The sequence below is a fragment of the Prionailurus viverrinus genome, chromosome D3 (genome assembly GCF_022837055.1).
Source record: "Prionailurus viverrinus isolate Anna chromosome D3, UM_Priviv_1.0, whole genome shotgun sequence".
Classification (NCBI taxonomy): domain Eukaryota; kingdom Metazoa; phylum Chordata; class Mammalia; order Carnivora; family Felidae; genus Prionailurus; species Prionailurus viverrinus.
Window position 1 is genome coordinate 35,782,994 of NC_062572.1, and position 19,420 is coordinate 35,802,413.

Here is a 19,420-nt window from a genome sequence, read left to right on the forward strand (position 1 = left end):
GATAGATGTTCAAACTTCTTCACACCAACCTCCATCAAGCTGAGCAATCCCAAGAGGCCACTGTTCCTGCACAGAACTCTCCAGGAGCATGGCTTCTAATAACAGAGGGCTATCAAACATAGAACTGAAAAACCCAGCTGTTCCCACTTCCCACTAAAAAGTACTTTACCTCTAGGTCACTAAGCAAAAGACGATATGCCATCAGAACTCAAGTGCCAGTGAGAGACCGACTATTACTATGTAACAGAACGTACACATACAAACCATCATAATCTGTTGAAATCAAATTCCTTTTTTTTTTCTTTTGTTTCTTGGAAAGGAAAATGACACTTCACCCCGTCTTTAAACAGTTTATTTATTCACGCAATAGTTTGAGTTCTTTTGAAAGCTAGAAAATAAAGATCATTTACCTTCTTGGTTGTTTTTCCACACGGTAAACATTGATCTTTCCCTCTCATAAAGGTTAATTTTTAAAAATCTATGCACACACCAAAGTCAGTGAACAGGAATGTGCAAAGCTCTAGGAAAATCATCACTTGAATGTTTTCAAAGTACCCTGGTAAGAACTTTGTGTTTATCTTGATAAAACCTGGTTTTCAATGTGGTGTATTTTGAATGATTAAAATCCAAAAGAAATCCCCAAAGCAGATAGTATCAGTTTTAAGAGAACTTCTTAGTTAAGATACTTGAAGGAGAAAGTAAAAATACTTTGTTTGACCATTTTTTTTTTTGAAAAAAAAATTTTTTTTTAAATTTTTTTTCAACGTTTTTTATTTATTTTTGGGACAGAGAGAGACAGAGCATGAACGGGGGAGGGGCAGAGAGAGAGGGAGACACAGAATCGGAAACAGGCTCCAGGCTCCGAGCCATCAGCCCAGAGCCTGACGCGGGGCTCGAACTCACGGACCGCGAGATCGTGACCTGGCTGAAGTCGGACGCTTAACCGACTGCGCCACCCAGGCGCCCCTTTTTTTTTTTTTTGAAATTAACACATACTTTTTTTCCAAGTGTCATCGCTTTTTTTTTTAGAGGTAACAAACCACACACTCAGAATACAATTCTTAAATATGTTTCTTGTAAATACAAGAACGGGCAGAGTTAAGGTACATTAGTTATAGAAAGAATGAAATAAGGTAGTGCATTTAGCGTCACATATGAACTTAAGGCCTTAGTTACTTTGATTGTGATTTCAATATTAGCAACAGATTTCCCTCATGCTTACATACACAAGTAAGCAGGCAGACAAAGCAAAAATTTCTAAACATGTAAGGAGTGAAGACAAACAATTTAATCTATATATTATCAGTCAATTAATACAGTTGGAGTCTTTCAAAGTAACTGTTGGTAGTAAAATAATCTGATCACATTTGATACAGCAATTAAAAAGAGTAGAAATTAAGTCTTCTATACAACGAGAGCATCTCCCGACATGTAAAGCAGTTAAAAAGCCCATGTATACTTTATTTTGCAGATGCTGCCCAGACTACAATCTACCCCAGAATCAACCTTTGCAGAATGCATTCTGTAAAATGCCTATCTAAAAATACATTCTATTTCACAGTATTCATTCCCGGGGGGGGGGGGGGGGGGGGGGGGATTTCTAACCAAAACACTAAAACCAAACATATACATGAGACTATTCAACAGAAGCCTGGAATACAATCTCATGATGGGAAATTTCACATATGTTTATCAAATAGCATCTTATGTTTGTAATTTCAGTCATGTCAAATTAGGACAAATTTCTTTCTGCAAAGTTACCAGAAAAGACACTAGAGTCAGGAGAGCAGATTTCTAGTTCCAGCCTGCCTCTACCTACATGTGAGACACAGGACAAGTTCCCTTGATTCTCAGAAAGGCCTCAGATTCCATGACTATAAAACAAAGGGGCTGAAATAAATGAGTTCTAAGGAGCATTCCCATAAAACGGGATTTTGCTAAATTTTTGAGAACTTAAATTTTTAAAAAAATTATACCTATGAAATATTAAGCTTGATACTTATCACCAATAATGCTGATTACATAGAGAGCTTTAAGCCATGGAAGTACCGATTCTGCATGTATGGGACAAAATGCAACACGTTTCGTGAGCATGCTTTTCCAGTTATCAGAAAGGGAGGGAAATTTTACAGTGACTATAAAAGGTTGGAACAACAATGGAAACATTACCTGTAGTAGCATGCTAGTGATGGACAGGCATTACTTGTGTTTTTAGTAACTTTTGCACACAAGCAAGAGGTTTTCTAAAAGATACCATAGAGCACAATGACACAATACATGTGACCTGACAAATTCAAAACATACTTGAAATGAAAAGGCCAACCAAAATACTTCAAGGGAACATTTCACTCGTTTATAAAATGTAGACACAGACCTGGGCCTAACATACTTCATTGTACCACATCAAGTCCCAAAGTCCAATTGCCCTTTCAGAAAGAAGTGCATCTTTTACAAAACTAACACATATTTTCAAGAATCAAGACTCACTTGTGACAGACTGCACTCAGTAGAAAACCCGAATATACTGTCTCTGGTTCCAAAGTTTTCTATGCTAGCACAAGTGAAATTAATGAATACGTAAGACTAAGTACATGAAAGCATCATACCTTAAAATGCATATTTATACTGAAAATGTGTTTCACATTGACAGGTAGATTTGCAAAGGATAAAGTCATTTTCCACAAAGAAAATTCCCAAGGCTTGCTTAGTAATTCCAAATTTCCGTAACAGAAATTTCCTCTTGATGTCAGATTGGACAGGAAAAACAGCTACTTTTAACTATTACTATGAAATGTCCTAAAATAAAAGTAATTATTAGGCTGGTTAAAAAGCACTTGACGAGAACCACGAAGAATTAGTCTTCCTTGAGAAGACACTAGAAGAAACTGTTAAGAATGGGATAAATCAAATGCAACAGAGCCACAAGGCACATACACATAAACTGACTAAAATTACAGTATTTTTATTCTCATGGGTTTCCTTATTTTATATTATCTTGAAGACAAACTGATTGTAATCTTCCAAAATACCAAAAGTAGCTTGAAATGTTATCAATTCCTTTCCTTAACAGAATGAGGACTTTTAACTACAAATACTGTAATATATGAAAGGGTTTCAATACAAGATAAAATTATGCATCATAAACTTCAAATTACCACACAGTGGACTCCCTGGTATCCCCACCTAATGACACGACACACAAACAAGCTATCGAGCAAGAATCTGTTAACAGTTTTATTTTTTTTTATGTTAAATACCATGGGACAGGATTGTAAGGATGAAAAACTCAGTCAACAACTGCCTCACAAGGGATAAGAAAAATTCTGCCATGATATTAGCAAAGGTAAAGGAGAAAATTTACACTGTAAGAGGCACCATTTCCCCACAGAATACCTCTTGGCATTTCCTGAATGAGTGGGATTAGCAATCTAAATAAATCATATTTCAAGAGGTAACAGCAACAGATAAAATTTAAAGGGATTATTAAAATAACATTTACAAGACTCTGAACAATTCTTGAACTCTTATTAAAACCACAAAGAAAGAACAATTCTTTATTTATGAATTTCATAAAGGACTGAATGTGCAACTGACATCTGCTAGTGATGATCTGGTAATATACAATTTGTCCAGGAGCCGAACAGTTTGTTTTATTGTGTTTTCTAACCGTAAGAGATCATTAAAGGCAAAGCCTATATGACGCTGTATACACAAAAAAAAAAAAAAAAAAAAAAAAAAAAAAAAAATGGTCACCGTGGGCCATACTACCAGTGAAATGGTAGGTAAACAAATCTTTTTCTGGTCAAGAGAAAAAAAAAGAAATAGCACTCTGCATGCTTCACTCTACAAGATGAACTTCCCTAGAAAGAACCCGATGAAAATGGCTGCAATTACGACAAGAAGGGAAGGAAGAGGACTGGCGACATTATCTCTGAAGGATGCAGCTGAGGTGGATCCAGGTTTATCCGAATGTGCTACCTTTCTGAGCCTTAAGCCTTCATCCTAGAAAAAAGCATACGCACAAAAAGAGGTTTTAAAAACAAGTATGCACACGGTAAAACTGCCAAACTAAAAATCTATGGGCAGAAAGCAGATCAGTGTGCACGTGGCTGGGATGGGAACAGGGATTAACCACACTAACCAGCATTAAGAAGACTTTCTAGGGTGATTTTAAAAACTAGAGCTGAAAATTGTACTCCTAACAAACTGAAAAATCAGGTACAGCTATATTTATACAGAAGAAAAACACCCTGCTAAAATGTACTAATACAAGTAAGGAAGAGTTCTGTGCATGCACTGATTTCCGTGGTGGCCCATAGTTTTTTACACTGGTTACCAAAGACCACCAGGAACAACGCTGTGGTGTGACAGGTTTATGGACACACTGCAACCAGGGCATCCACACAGCAGAGGCACAGGGACTATCTGGCCAAAAAGAAAAGGCAGGATTTTACAAGATTTGGAGGAAGAGGGAATTTCAGGATAAAACTTAAGTAACAAGTGTTTTGATAAACTCAAAGCAGGAGGCCCCCTGTGTCAGCACTGGGTCTTGACTACAAAGGAACCACCAAATCCTGCTTCCTCGGAAACAACAAACTACAACAGCTACGGAATGTTGTACATAGAACCCACCCCCTCTTTTGACACCGTGCCCCTAGATCTGGAGAGAAAGGCTGCTTCTCTGTGTCAAAGTGACTCAGATCCTCTAGACAAGAGTGGGTCGCTTGGTTCTTACTGGTATGATTTCACACAGCAATGTTTTCTGACAGTATGATTTTAGGGGACAAGGTTTCTCAGTAAGAAAGCAGAAGTCACTCAAAGTAGGAAGTTGTTAGGAGGACCCTTTACCGGCCACAGTGTGACCTTGGGAAAAATACTGATACCTGTTACCTAGGCAACTGACTTTATCTGTGTCCATCATCCCAGCCAGATGAATGACAGGGCAGATTTTTACTTCCTTAGTGCAAGCTGATTTTTCTTTTCTCACATTGATTCCTCTAGTATGCTTACTAATACCAAGTAAAAGAGTCCCACCTCAGCTCATATACTGTTTTACGGGCAATTAGTAGATTCTTTGAGGGTTTGTGGGATTTTTTTTTAGTCTTATGTTCATTAGTCCTGTGTGAAGAGAACAATGATTCTCAAACCTGGCATGAACTTTAGAGAATCCTCCTAGTGATTCTGATTTCCTAGGTCTGGGGAGGGCCTAGACATAGTATTTTTAAAAAGCGCTAAGAGATTCAGATGCACAGCCTGGATTAAGAACCATAGGCCTAGAGAGATAAAAAGGAACAGTCATCAGACATGTTCAAGAAAGTTAATCTGCCAACAAATTATCATGGGCCTTATGTATGAAATGTTAACGGGCCTGTAACTGACTCTATAAGCCAATGGTCTTCAAGTTCTTTTGTTTCACCTTTTAAACAGCAGAATGCTTTTTCAAGTAACATCTCCTACAGAACATCAGCCTATAAAGAGAGACCAGCACCCAAATCTCACTCACCTCTCTCCCTGTCCACTCTTCCTATTTTCCAGCCCTGCCCTACTTATGCTATACTTACTATTTCCACTTCTCCCCTCCCGCAAAAAGAGGAACAAATGTACTGAGTATGCTAAGGAGCACATCTTTCATCAAAGAAGAGAACTGTGCCACGGAAGTCATGGCAGATAAAATAAAGGTAACGAAAACAGCATCCTTAAAAATCTATGGTGTGTAGATCTAGGTGTGAAATGAAGATAATCTTTCCACTATCCAGAGAGGTGCTGGGGGCCCCTGAGAGGTACTGTGAAACAGGAAGAGATAGACAATTATTTCAGCACAGATCAATTCAAGATACAGTGCTTCTGATCCAGAGTACATATAGTTCTATATACATCTAACAGATGGAATAATCAAATGTAGATTAAGTCCCTTCATTTAGCTTATTACTTCTATACATTTTTGTATCATCTACTTTTGATACAAAAAGCTTCAAAGCCTAAAAAGGTAATTTAAAAGTATTCAGGTCTTGAAATAAGTAATTATTTTTCAAAGGCGTATTATTAATACACTCCACACATATTCAAATTAGTCCTCATTCACCAGTTCATCCATTTATTCATATATACGAATGACTACTGTATGCATGTTCTATGAATGCAAAGATGAATGAGTACAGTCCTTGCCCCCAAAAGCACTACCGCCCACTAGAGGGAGAAAGACCTCCGACAAACAGGAACAGTAACTTGACAGAGTCTTCACGGAAACAAAGGAGACAGCATTCCAAAACCGTGTTTCTTGTCTTCTAAGGGGAAGAAAGTCCTAGAAAAGGTTATACTGAAAAGATGACAAGAACCGAGTACCAAAAGACAAGAGCACGTGTATGAAAATGCTGGTCAGGGCAGAACAGGATTTCAGGGCATTCCAGTCAGAAGGAAAAATTTGAGAAAGCAAAAAAGAAATCATAATCAGAGAGGCTTCTTCAGGATACTCTAGTCCAACGCTGTCCAATACAAACATAATCTGAGCTTCAAATGTGAGCCACTTACATACTTTTACATTTTCTAACAACACATTGAAAAGGTAAAAAGAAAATGGTTAAATGAATTTTAGTAATAAAATGCAATCCAACAGAACCAAAATTCAATCCAATATACTCCATTTTATTCAATCCCATATAACCAAAATACTATTTCAATAAATAACAATATAAAAAAGATCTATTTTACTTTTCTGTACTAAGTCGAATAAATCAAGGAGTATTTTACACTCCCAACGTGTGTCAATTCAAACCCCATTTCAAGTGCTGAACAGCCTCCTATGTCCCTACTTTGTGGGGCAGCACCATTTCAGGCGCTTCACATGACTAGGGCATATGTGAAGGAAGTTACTAACAAGAGAGGAAGCTTAATGCCACAGGCCAGATCACAAATAACTAAGACATCTAGTAGGGAAGGAACCTGCAGGCAATGAGAAGCCATGGTAAAACTGTAAAAGAGGCCAGAGTAGGAAGCAAGGACATAATCAAATTGGAAAAAAAGAACTGACCAAGGATAAGTTTAAAAACGGACAGATAAAATGGCCTAATAATATTCACATATCCTATGCCTTCATTTAACCCAACTTATTTTCAAAAAGCAACTTACTCTCAGGTGTCGATTTTCTTCTGATAGTTTCATCATTTCTCCCTGAAGTCTTTTACATTCTTCCATGAGTTTCCTTGTTTCAGTATCATTGAGTGAAACACTATGCGGTTTTGGCATGGGTCCATCTTGTTTAGAGGCATTCAGTGGAACAGTTTTGCTGGGTTCCAGATCATTCTGTATTACAAAGACAGTGGGACTTTTTTAACTAACCAAATCTCCTTAGAGATTTTAAACAAATAAATACAAGTTGAAACTCCACACTTTTTCAAAAAAATTATTTAAATGCAAATTTTTGAGGTTGTGATTCCATTAATACAAATTTTTTTTTAATTCCAAACATTACAGTCATCTGTGAACAATTTTTAGAAGGACTAAATCAATAAAGGTCGGCAGTTAGAGAAGTCAAAATAAGCAGCCCACTCCCTCCTCTAGTCCCCAAACCCTCTGCACTTACCTCTACCATAGCACTTATCATATATTATAATAATGTATTTTTGATGTTCTTTCCTACAACACTTCAAAGGCTAGGAGAGCAAGAATCATTTCTCTTTGCATTTACCCCTAAACCCAGCACTTTGGCCAAGAGTGGTTATTCAATGAAAGTATGCTGACTGACGCCAACCAAAATCCAAATATGAAGGTCATTTTTAGTGCTCTGATTCTGCAATTCAAATGAGATTCGGGGGGGGGGGGGGGACATTATCGTAATAATTCCAATAAAATTAGGAGACTACCTAAGAAAAACATTTAAAAGAAAACCTAACTTCTATTAATGGGAAAAATAACTGAAGAATATAAACACTAGAGTGGAGATAATGAACACAAACATATCATGGGGAAAAAAAGAGAAGGGGAGTTAAACGTAAATGATTCTTTCAAATCATTTTGAACACTGTTTGCTTTAACTCATGAAACTTAATATGGAATCACCATAGCACTCAGACAGCTTTAAAACTGTGAGCCCCAAAATTGTCATTCTTACCAGCTTACCCAATACAGGTAAACATCTAGGGCAGTGCCTAATTAAGTAAGCGTTCCTGAGCCTGTGGTCTAACGTGCCTCAATATCCTTTGCCCTTATGTCATGTATACCATCACACACACATCTTAACAGTTATTAGTGCAATGAATCATCTCTTTAACTAAAATTTTACTTGCTAGAAATTTAACATGTTAGATTTTAAAAATTGTTTTATTCAGATATAAGCTCTAAAAAAACACTTCAAGTTTATGGCATTCCACAGTCCTAAGATTTAATTATAGGTTATACATCTATCACACCATCCCAGGTTCCAAATTTATATTAAATGTAAATAGTTGTTTGTTCAAGGGGTAAAACTAGTATTACTTATGAAGGGAATGTGATTTGATCACTATCCCTAAATCCATTAAAAATTAATAAGGTTATAATGAGGTTCCAATGTACAACACCACATTATCTGACCTGTCAACACTCAAGAGTTTTATATTTTCCTTCAGAAGCTTCTCAGGCTGTGATGGGTTTCTAAGAAGCCTACTTCCAATTTCCTCCTCTGAGTTTTTCTCTTGCTAGCTTTCTTGTTCTTCACCCTATCCTCCCTTGTCCCTCTCTATTATTAAAAATCTGTATCAGATCTATCTTCTCTCCACCAATCTTCTTACTCTTTCCCTTAACAGTAATTAGAATTCATTTCAAAATGACTTTTCAAGTATGCTCCAATTCCAACCTAGAACAAGTCCAAATTCTGAAAATAAGGGCAGTTCACTGCCTTCCTCTATAAAGATGAAACCAACAGTCAATACTATGGCAACTAAAGAATCCTCAGGTTCTAAGAATTTGGAAAAAAATAGACTCATACCAGAATGTTGACTAAAAATTAAGAGGAGATACATGAGGCCAATAAGAGAAAAAAAATTAAAATGTAGAATCCTCAAAATCTTCACAACTGGCTTTTTTATTTTTAAATAAATTCTTTAAATTCCAGAAAATTTAGAATTATGACAGGGAAGGAGAGGAAACTACCAATCTCATCAACTCAGCCCAACTATTATTTAAATAGTATCTTCCAGGGGCGCCTGGGTGGCTCAGTCAGTTGAGGATCCGACTTCGGCTCAGGTCATGACCTCACAGTTCATGGGTTTGAGCCCCACATCAGGTTCTGTGCTGACAGCTTGCTCAGAGCCTGCAGCCTGCTTCGGATTCTGTGTCTCCCTCTCTCTCTCTCTGCCCCTCCCCTGCTCGTGCTCTGTCTGTCTCTCAAAAATAAATAAATGTTAAAAAAAAAAAAATTCAAATAGTATCTTCCAATATTTTCTCATATGCACATTTTATAAAACCAGCATGCACTGTAACATTTTTATCGTTATCCATTTATATGTATATGTTTTATCATTTTAAATGACATGGTGAAATTAATTACTCTATTCTGTGCCTAACTAAAATTACTTAGGATGCCTGGGTGGTTCAGTCAGTTAAGCCTCCAACTCTTGAGTTCAGCTCAGGTCACTATCTCAAGGTCATGAAATGGAGCCCATGGAGCTCCATGCTCAGTGTGGGGCCGGCTTGATATTCTCTCTTTCCCTCTGCCCCTCCCCGGCTTGTGTGTACATGTGTGCACACTCTCTCAAAAAATAATAAATAAATAAACATCTCACTCTTGTTACACATTTGATGGGTAGCTTCCCTCTCTCCAGCATTTTAAATAACATGTCAACAAATATCTCTCATGGTTGGTAGAATTTGATTTTTCTTTTTCACTGAAATTTTTCTTAATATTATACTGCTTTTATAACAAAAGGAAAATGTCATAACCAATTTGTGGAGCATAAACATATACAACACAAAGGATACAGTGAAGCTTAAACACATTTTCAACAGTGAATCAAGACATAAAACAAGTTACTTGGAGTACACTGCCACCAGATACTATTATTTAGGCCCCCTACAAACCAGTCAACATACGTAGCAGATGCAATGAAATCTAATTTATTTGTGTATATTTAAAGTATAAGCATATATAACCTAACTTAATTGGGAGTTAAAAAAAAAAAAAAAAAAAAGACAGGGAGTTGGGCAGGGGGCTGAGTCATTCATGTAGCAACCATCTGAAGAGCCTGATGGGAACACTAAGGCTGCTGGGACTTTAAGTATATACTTCCATTCAGGAGCTCCATTAGTGAGGTTTGGCTCCAGGAAAACAGCTCATTCCTTGAGAGTTGCTTCAGAAACTGGTCCAGAAAGAGGAGACTGGTTGCTCTGAGAACCATGAAACAAGCACACTAGAAGGATTCAACATGCTCTGACTCTTAGGAAACTTGATGAATAGTAACAGTATATGAACATTATATTTAACACTGCAAACTAGAATAAATGGGAAGGTCAAGGCCATGGTATCAAGTAAGACAAGAAACTATGCCATATCTTGTACATTTTCCACTATTTTAGATTATTGAGCCTCTCTGCATTAATCCCTTTCCATCCATGTATTATAGAATTCACTTCCGTATTCCTTTTTAACAACCTTCAGAATTTCAATTCTAATATTTTAAATTATTCCTGTTAATGGTAATCAGAAAAAGAGAGCAAGGGATTGGAAACAGAAGGGGAAAAGTAAAATAGAAGGCAAAACAGGTGTTTGCAAGTGAAGCCCTGAGAAGGACAAAGGAGCTAAAGAATTTAACTACAGGGTTACGTTCTTGTGAGTATTAGCAGTTAAGGGGTATAAATGTACGCAAAGGGAATTAAAAGACTAACATTAACAGCTATGGCATAAAACTGTCAGAGGCATAATTAAGGCCTTAACCTGGGAAGAGAGAGTATTTGAATAACAAGGTTACTGAAGACTTATTTTCACTCTAAAAAAACAATTTACTATTTCTGTAGAATCATGATTCCCAGAAATAAGTAACTAAAATCACAAAATCAATAAAGTATTAGACATTTAGATAAAGGATCAAATTTTTAAGCCTTAGTATACATATTCTCTGCAAAGCCAAATCAAAGTATAACCAACCTGTTCAAACTATGGGGTTCCTGAAGTTTCTAGCAAGCAAACAACGGTAAAGAGAATCATATAGCAACCATTGCATCACCCAAAGTCACCATTTATCTTATTGATGTGCTGTCATCTTACTTGAGTGAATGTTAACTGCACACACACACACATACAAACACACACGTTCAACTATGACCTAAGATATTTAGGGTTTAACCACAAATCCTCCTACCATGGGTACTGTAAATAACTAACAATAACAGTTAAAGAGGGGTTACCATTATTCGTGTTTGATAACAAAATATAAAATAGTAATTTTATTTATCTTTTTTAAAAATATATATGACAAAATACTTGCCTGGATAGCAACATTTGCCAGCTCCTACCTTTACTGCTCATCTATTCAAATAAACTCCTAACTCCTTTTTTAGAGAATGAGCCCCAAATCTCAATGAAAGAAAAAATTATACCAACTTCATAATAATGTTCAACTTCCATTTGTCCTGCTCACTACTGAGATTTTATTAAGTATTCAATTTGCTTTTTTAGAACAGAGAATAGTTTCGGTGCATGATTTTCAAGCAATTTGTGGTTCTATTGTATTTTTAAACATGGCTAAAATGTCAATTCTATCTGCTTCACATAATACACTCAATACCATATACGTGCTAGGTAACTACATTAACGTAACCAGTAACACTAGCAGACTCCTATAGCTGTTAGCTCCCTAAAACAAACCTTCTGCTTCTCCTGTTTGAACACACTGAGTCCCCTGGGGTCATTCTTCGTATTATAACTGGCAGGTGTTGGAACTGTGTTGTTGATGCTGCTCATTGAAGCGACAGCCGGAGCAGTCCCTGGTGGAGTTATACCCTGAGGTAGCATGGGAAACATATTCTCAGATTCACAAACTGACTTCTCCTGCATGGTACTGGGAATGACTAACAGAGAAATCATTAGGCTCTAAAACATTCACATTTTATTCTATAAAAATATATTATGCATTAAGATAGAACACTAATAATAACTATGTTAAAGCAAAAAATACAAAAGTTTCTGAACTAGCTTTTTATATTATTTCCCAAATAAAATTACCTAAGATCAATTTGCATTATACTAATTAAATGTATAATCCTTATTCAATTTATGATCGCCTCATGTTGTCCTAAAATGAATACCTTCTAATTTTGCACTCTTAATTTTCATTGCCAATCAATCCTTGTCAATATTTGAAAAACAAGCACTTGATATTTTCTTACCTTTGGTGACACTCAGCCTGAACAATTTTAAATTAAATGAATTTTTCCCCTTGAGGTTCAAAAAATTTATTTTATAAACTTGTCCTGTACTCAACACCCACCCACACACCCACACACACACACACACACACCCTTCCCAGGACCAATAAACAAACTTAAGGATGCACCTAACATTCCAGTTTACCAGTATCTCCATAGTTTTATTCCCATTTTCTCAAATTCCTTTAATATAGATGAAAATAATATGATACCAAAAAGTTGAAACACACTCATAAATAATACTTATTGACATCTAGAGATCACTGTATATGACTATGAGAACTCCATCTCACTTAATAATGCAGTCCCCAATCCGTTCTTTGTCTCAATACAAAACAATGTATATTTAATCATAAAATATCTTTATACAGAAGACCACAGAAAATCCTTGTTCTTGACAATCCATTAGTTTTCATTAAGATAAACTGATATTTTTTCCTAGAAAATATGTCATTAACATATATTAAATAGAGGGCATAAATGAAATGCAATACATTTAGGAAATCTGGCAAACACCAAGAATAATTGGAGGCCTCAAAATAAACCAAAATAATTTTTAACTGAACACAAAGAATTAGATAGGTGATAAAACATCACAAATAACAAGCTAATTAAAACCACATTCAATCATGAAAAAAAACACTTCCACCAAATAAATACTAGATTTCATAATACACAGTTGATAATAACTAAAAAGAGCTAATAATTCAAGAACCCAACTTTGTAAAATATAAAATAGTCAACACTTTAGTATCCTCTGCCTCCTCCAGCTGTCAACAACTCAGGGAACATGCTGAATGGCTCCTGTGCTGAACACAACTCAACTCAAAGACTTTCTGCCATTAATTTACTGAAATATATCCAATAGACCTGCATTCCCTAAAACTAGGATGACCACAAATTTTAGCACACTTAAGGACAGTATTAGTTAATGCTTGCTGTCCTGGAATAATTATTAGTAGCACCTTCATTTACGACAAAAAGGTTCCTGAAATCCTAGGTCACTCCATCTATGATGCAGATCAAAGAACTATGTCCCAAAAAGAAGCCCACTCTAATGATGGCTCAAATAAATTAGAACTGTTTTGCCAAGAAATGATTTCTTTAAATTACAAAAATTTTAAAAACAAGAACCCAAGCACTATACACTTCTAAAGCCGGTACCTTTCTTACCACAGAACTTCAGTCTTTTTTTTTATATATTCAGTATCAAGGTCCTACAAACCTAAAGAAATCAACAAAATAGTAACACTTCCTTTTCCACTATTCTTAGAACATGTAAATGCCTTAAAACTAACAGCAAACCTAAAAGATCCAGATCCTCAAACAGGTAAGGTTCACTTACATAATGTAATTAAATGCCCATCTACTCCTTTTGGGAGCAAGATGGGTAAGGTGCTGGGAGCACAATGGGAAAGTGGGATGGGGTGGTTAATGTAAGATACACTGACTCAACATCAGAGTTTGAAACCTGCTATCTACAGGATAGCAACTTGGAGAAGACAGCATCAGCAACTCTGACAGCTACTGTGTTATCTGCTTTGTGGATACTAACCAAATTCTTCTGAGTTGACTACTAAAGATCAAAAATGCCAATGATCAACGCTTTAAATGTGTAAGGGACCACTAAGTGGATATACATCTCAACTGCTCTGACCAGTAAATAAGGCTAAATACAAAGTACATATGTCACCCTTAAAGAAAGTATATTAAACCTGAAGTTGTCACCAACAACTTAGTTAATTTAGTTAAAAACTAAACTGAAATTCTGCTTAAATTAACATACTTTTTATAACATATTAATAAATTAAAAAAGAACAAAGGGCCAAATGATCAAGGAATTTACAGTGATCTTAACTATAAACTAAAAAATGTATTTGTACTCTACTTTTAAAAATATACATTACCTTTTAACGTTTATTTATTTTTGAGAGACAAAGAAACAGAGTGCAAGCAGGGAAGGGGCAGAGAGAGAGGGAGACACAGAATCTGAAGCAGGCTCCAGGCTCCGAGCTGCCAGCACAGAGCCCGACGTGGGACTCCAACACATGAACTGTGAGATCATGACATGAGCTGAAGCCAGACACTCAACTGACTGAGACACCCAGACGCCCCTCATAACATTTTTTAAATGTATTTTCCTTGAATAAGGGAGTGTCATCTTTAATCAATTTGTCAAAGTGAGGATTCAGCTTCATATAGCATTTTATCAATTTATTTGTAGTAAACTAACAAACTTTGTCTTATAACACCACTGAATAATGCCCTAATTTCCAGGGCTCAGACAGTTAAGCAACTGACTCTTGATTTAGCTCAGGTCATGATCTCATGGTCTGGAGGACTGAGCCCCACTGCTTGGGATTCTCTCTTTCCCTCTCTTTCTGCCTCTCCTTTGCTCGCACGCACAGGCACATATTCTCTCTCTCTCAAAATAAATAAACATTTAAAATAAGAAGAAGAAGAATGCCCTAATTTCCTAACAGCAAGCTTCACGTTAAACTGAAGGTAAATATACAGAAAAAGGGTGTTAAGTAATTTTGTAACTTTATCTATAATGCTAGAAAGAAGCTAGTATGTCAAACATACTAAGGTATTTAAACAGGTTTATAAACTTCATCTATAGACAATACTGACCTGGAAATGGCAAGACACAGTTATCAACATGAATAAAGTACTATAAAAAAAGGGTGTTTTATATGTATTTATATATTATCTATATATATTTATAAATATATATTTACATATATAAGATTTTCTCAATTGTTAAATATTACATATTATAGTTGTTATAATAAACAAAAACTTTATACATAAAGTTATAATAAATAAGCAAAAACTATATACCAGATTTGGTTACTTTGAGGCTTCTTATTTTCTACAAAAGATGAGAAGCAGTATTAAACAGGTGAGTTGACAGAAAGTCACCTAACCACTCTGAAAGAACTTGGGGGTGTGCTTCTCAGGTTGTCCTTCTCAATAATGAAGATTTCTTGTAGCATCTGCAGATTAGTAGCACTACAAGAATGCATTTAAGCAGTAATAATCAGTGCTTCTCCAAAGCGTATTTTGCAGAACATCGTTATTTATGAGAATTACATTACATTAAAAAACAAATTTTGGATTAACATATTTCCTTTATTCAGGACCATTAATATGCATATGTGCAATGTGTTTATTGGGAGACATAGTACTTGTAGTATTTTTCCAAATTCACTGGACCACATAACCCTTTCAACCCAATACACTTTGGGAAATACTGCCTCATAAAACAACTGTGTTTCAGTCCATCTTTTTAAAACAAGCACATTACTCAATTAAGGCCACCTCTAGATAGTATAGATGCAATTTTTGTATACATTTGAAGTGTATAAATTTGAAATACTGATATATTGAAATATTAAAAGTCTCATTTTATGTGCAAAACTGGAAAGGTGAATTCCGAACACTTAAAAATCCCCATCAGGGGCTCCTGGGTGGCTCAGTCGGTTAAGTATCGACTTTGGCTCAGGTCATGATCTCAGTCTGTGAGTTCAAGCTCTGTGTCAGGCTCTGCACTGACAGCTCAGAGCCTGGAGCCTGCTTCAGATTCTGTGTCTCCCTCTCTCTCTCTGTCCCTACTCTACTTGTGCTCAGTCTCTCTCTCTCTCTATCTCTCTCTCTCAAAAAAGTAAATCGGGGCGCCTGGGTGGCGCAGTCGGTTAAGCGTCCAACTTCAGCCAGGTCACGATCTCGCGGTCCGTGAGTTCGAGCCCCGCGTCAGGCTCTGGGCTGATGGCTCAGAGCCTGGAGCCTGTTTCCGATTCTGTGTCTCCCTCTTTCTCTGCCCCTCCCCCGTTCATGCTCTGTCTCTCTCTGTCCCCAAAAAATAAATAAAACGTTGAAAAAAAAAAAAACTAAATAAATGTGAAGAAAATTAAAAAAAAAAATACCCATCAAGGAATCATGACAGCAAGGCTAGCAAGCCAACAGAGTCCATACATGACAACTGCAACTTACGTGATTCACTGGATACCTGCTGGGTACCCAGGGTCAGGGTTGGATTTTGCACATTTTAAGTTATCCTACATCTCCAAAAACATATCCCAATCATAAGATCCAATCACTACCATAAGAAATAAAAGGAGACACATCATCCTATGTGCTGCTAACATGATTTTAACATTAAACTTTTACCATCTAAAGAAGTGTCTTCAAATGACAATCAGGTTCCCATTCTAATCTTGGCCAAAAGAATGGTCTTACACAAAGTCTGACAAAACTAAAAATCATTGTTTTACCCCAGTGCCCAGACTGTGGTCTTCAAATACCATCTCCCACTGAAAAGTTTCAGAGCTTGTGAAAGAAGGGAATGATTCCAGGTCTGGGCCTGGAAATATCTTGCCATACTAGACATCAAGAAAATTCTCTGGGTGATGGATATTAAGGAGGCACTTTTGTGATGAGCACTGGGTCTTATATGTAAGTAATGAATCACTAAATTCTACACCTAAAACCAGTTTTACCATATATGTTAACTTAGTAAATTTAAATAAAAACTTCCAATTAAAAGAAAAAAAAATTCCCAAAGACAACTATAGTAAAAGGACTCAGGAACAAACAAGAGGAGGCTCCTACATATGAGATTAATACTGATAGTAACTGCAAGGAGTTGAAACACAAACATGTTCAAGTACATGAGTTTATAATAATGTGGAAAAGAGGGAGGGAAAAAGGGAGGGAAAGAAGGAGGAAGGGAGGCTGACTGATTGTAGTCACATCAGAGGGACGCTTGTGACCAACTCATTTTTTGAAAACCCAGAACTCAAGAGAAAGACAGGAAATTTCCCTTGCCTTTGCAAACTCTATACCACTGAATAAATAACCAAATATTAGATGAGCCAAATTTCTGTCTACAAATGTAACTAATAAAATGAAGAATGACAAAATATCATTATGCAATCTTAAATAAATTAATATACTAAACTATAGCTTCTCAATTTTGATTTTATTGTTGTTTGGGGCCAGATAATTCCTTGTGAGTGCAGTCTTAGGCACCACAGGAGCTGAGCAGCATCCCTGGCCTCTACCAACTAGATGCCTAGTTGAGAAAACCAAAAATGTCTCCAGATTGACAGATGTCCCCTCAAGGGCAATTATCCCTGGCTGAGAACCACTCACCCACACACTGCACACCAGTGGTTAGTGAACTTAACAAAAAACAACCCAACATTATATGCCTCCTTGAGAGAATGTATCAACACCCACAAAGCAGTCTTGCCTCTCCCCAGCCAGCAACAACAAATCAAAATCTGATCAAACCTCTAGATCTGATTTTAGGATATACGAAACAAGAAAAGTTAAACGACACCACAAAAAGATGCAATCAGCAAAATCTAGTCTATGGGGAAAAGTCTGTAAGACAAAGCCAGCTTCTTCAACAAACAATTTGCAAGAGAAAAACAGAGAGGGAATCTACAGATTAAAGAGATTCAGCACCCATATCATCCAATAGCAGTATGTAGGTTTTATTTGAATCTCAACTGAAACAAACTGCAAAACAAATGGCATCTGTGAGACAAATTTGAATGCTGCCTGAATAGTTTGACAATATTAAATGATACCTTAAACTAATTTTAAAGGCTTGATGAATAGTACAGTCATTAAATTATTTTTCCTTTTTGTAAAGTTACCTTTGAATGACATATACCAAAATAGTTACAGACAAAATTATATTACGTATGGGTTTGTCTTAATACGTGAAATGAAAAGTGGTGAGGGTTAGATAAAAGAAGGTTAACAATAAACTGGTAACTTAAAGCTGGTCAGGGGTTAACAGGCTCACTGTACCTGTGTAACTGTTTGAAGTTTTTTCAAATAAAAGGTTTTAAAAAAATCATTACCTTTAATACTTACTCCTTACCATTTAAATAGGTAATAACGACACCACAAGTCCAAGTAGTTCTATTAGCAGAAATACATTCTGCAGCTAGTTCATCTAGGCTCAGAGGCAGATAGTGTCTGGAAGTACTTTGAAATTACTGAACAGACCTTAGGTTACTAATAATACCTGCTCTGAAAAGGTTCCAGGGCCAAACTATTTCTGTTCATGCTCCACGGTATGGGACTCCAGAAATTCCACTCAGTACTTACTCAAGCCCTTTAGCAGATCCAAAACCACTTTCTTGGATTACTAGTCTCCTCTATGGGGTACTTGAAACAGCTAGGCACTACTATCATAGCCATATCACTTCCATCAACTTCTGGTCTGGCTTTTTCCTCTTAATCAACAATATCAAGTACTTGCATTCCAGCCTTTTTCACAGTTAGCCTCTCAAACTGTCTGCTACACAGAGTATAACAGAAGTCCAGATAAAAAGCCAGTTCGTACTACGTTTATTAAGGAATTATAAAAGCATACAACTCCAAGTGAGGAAATATCCAAGTGTGCTTTTCAAGTAAGTCAATCCTTATTCCATTCAGTTTTACTTTGGGGAACAGATCCGAAGGAAATAAAAACACTACATCAAAGAGATATTGGCATCCCCATGTTCACTGCAATATTATTTACAACAGTCAAAACATAAAAACAACCTAAATGGCTACTGACTGATGAGTGAATAGAGCAGTTGTGATATATATGGGGGGAGAGGGAGGGAGAGGAATAAAATGGAATATCATTCAATCACAAAAAAGGAAATCCTGCCATCTCTGACAGTACGGATGGACCCTGAGGGCACTGTACTAAGTGAAGTAAGTCAGAGAAAGACAAATATTGTCTGATCTCACTTATATGTGGTATCTAAAAAACAAAAACAAAACAAACCTATGGAAAAAGAGATCACATTTGTGGTTACCAGAGGCAGGGGGTAGGGAGATGGGGGATCTTGTTGAAGGTGGTCAAAAAGTATGATACTTCCAATTAAGAGACAAATTAAGTCCTGGGGATGTAATGCACAACATGATGACTATACCTAACACAGGTGGATGGTATATTTGAAAGTTAAGACAGTAAATCCTAAGAGATCTCATCACAAGGAAAAAAACA

General features: G+C 36.4%; 1 protein-coding gene across 2 annotated transcripts in view; it reads right to left on the reverse strand.

Moving 5' to 3' along the window:
• Window positions 1–3,210: 3,210 nt before the first annotated feature.
• Window positions 3,211–19,420, reverse strand: part of VAPA (VAMP associated protein A) — a 45,774-nt gene continuing 29,564 nt past the window's right edge. Inside the window, exons 5-7 of one of the 2 annotated variants that reach the window (XM_047827384.1) lie at window positions 11,837–11,971; window positions 7,126–7,299; window positions 3,211–4,002 (exon numbers count right to left, since the gene is read on the reverse strand). In XM_047827384.1, the coding sequence (XP_047683340.1) occupies window positions 3,844–4,002; window positions 7,126–7,299; window positions 11,837–11,971 (468 nt within the window). In that variant the 3' untranslated portion in view covers window positions 3,211–3,843. The remainder of the gene's footprint in view (window positions 4,003–7,125; window positions 7,300–11,836; window positions 11,972–19,420) is intronic. The other variant, XM_047827385.1, reaches the window with a different exon arrangement.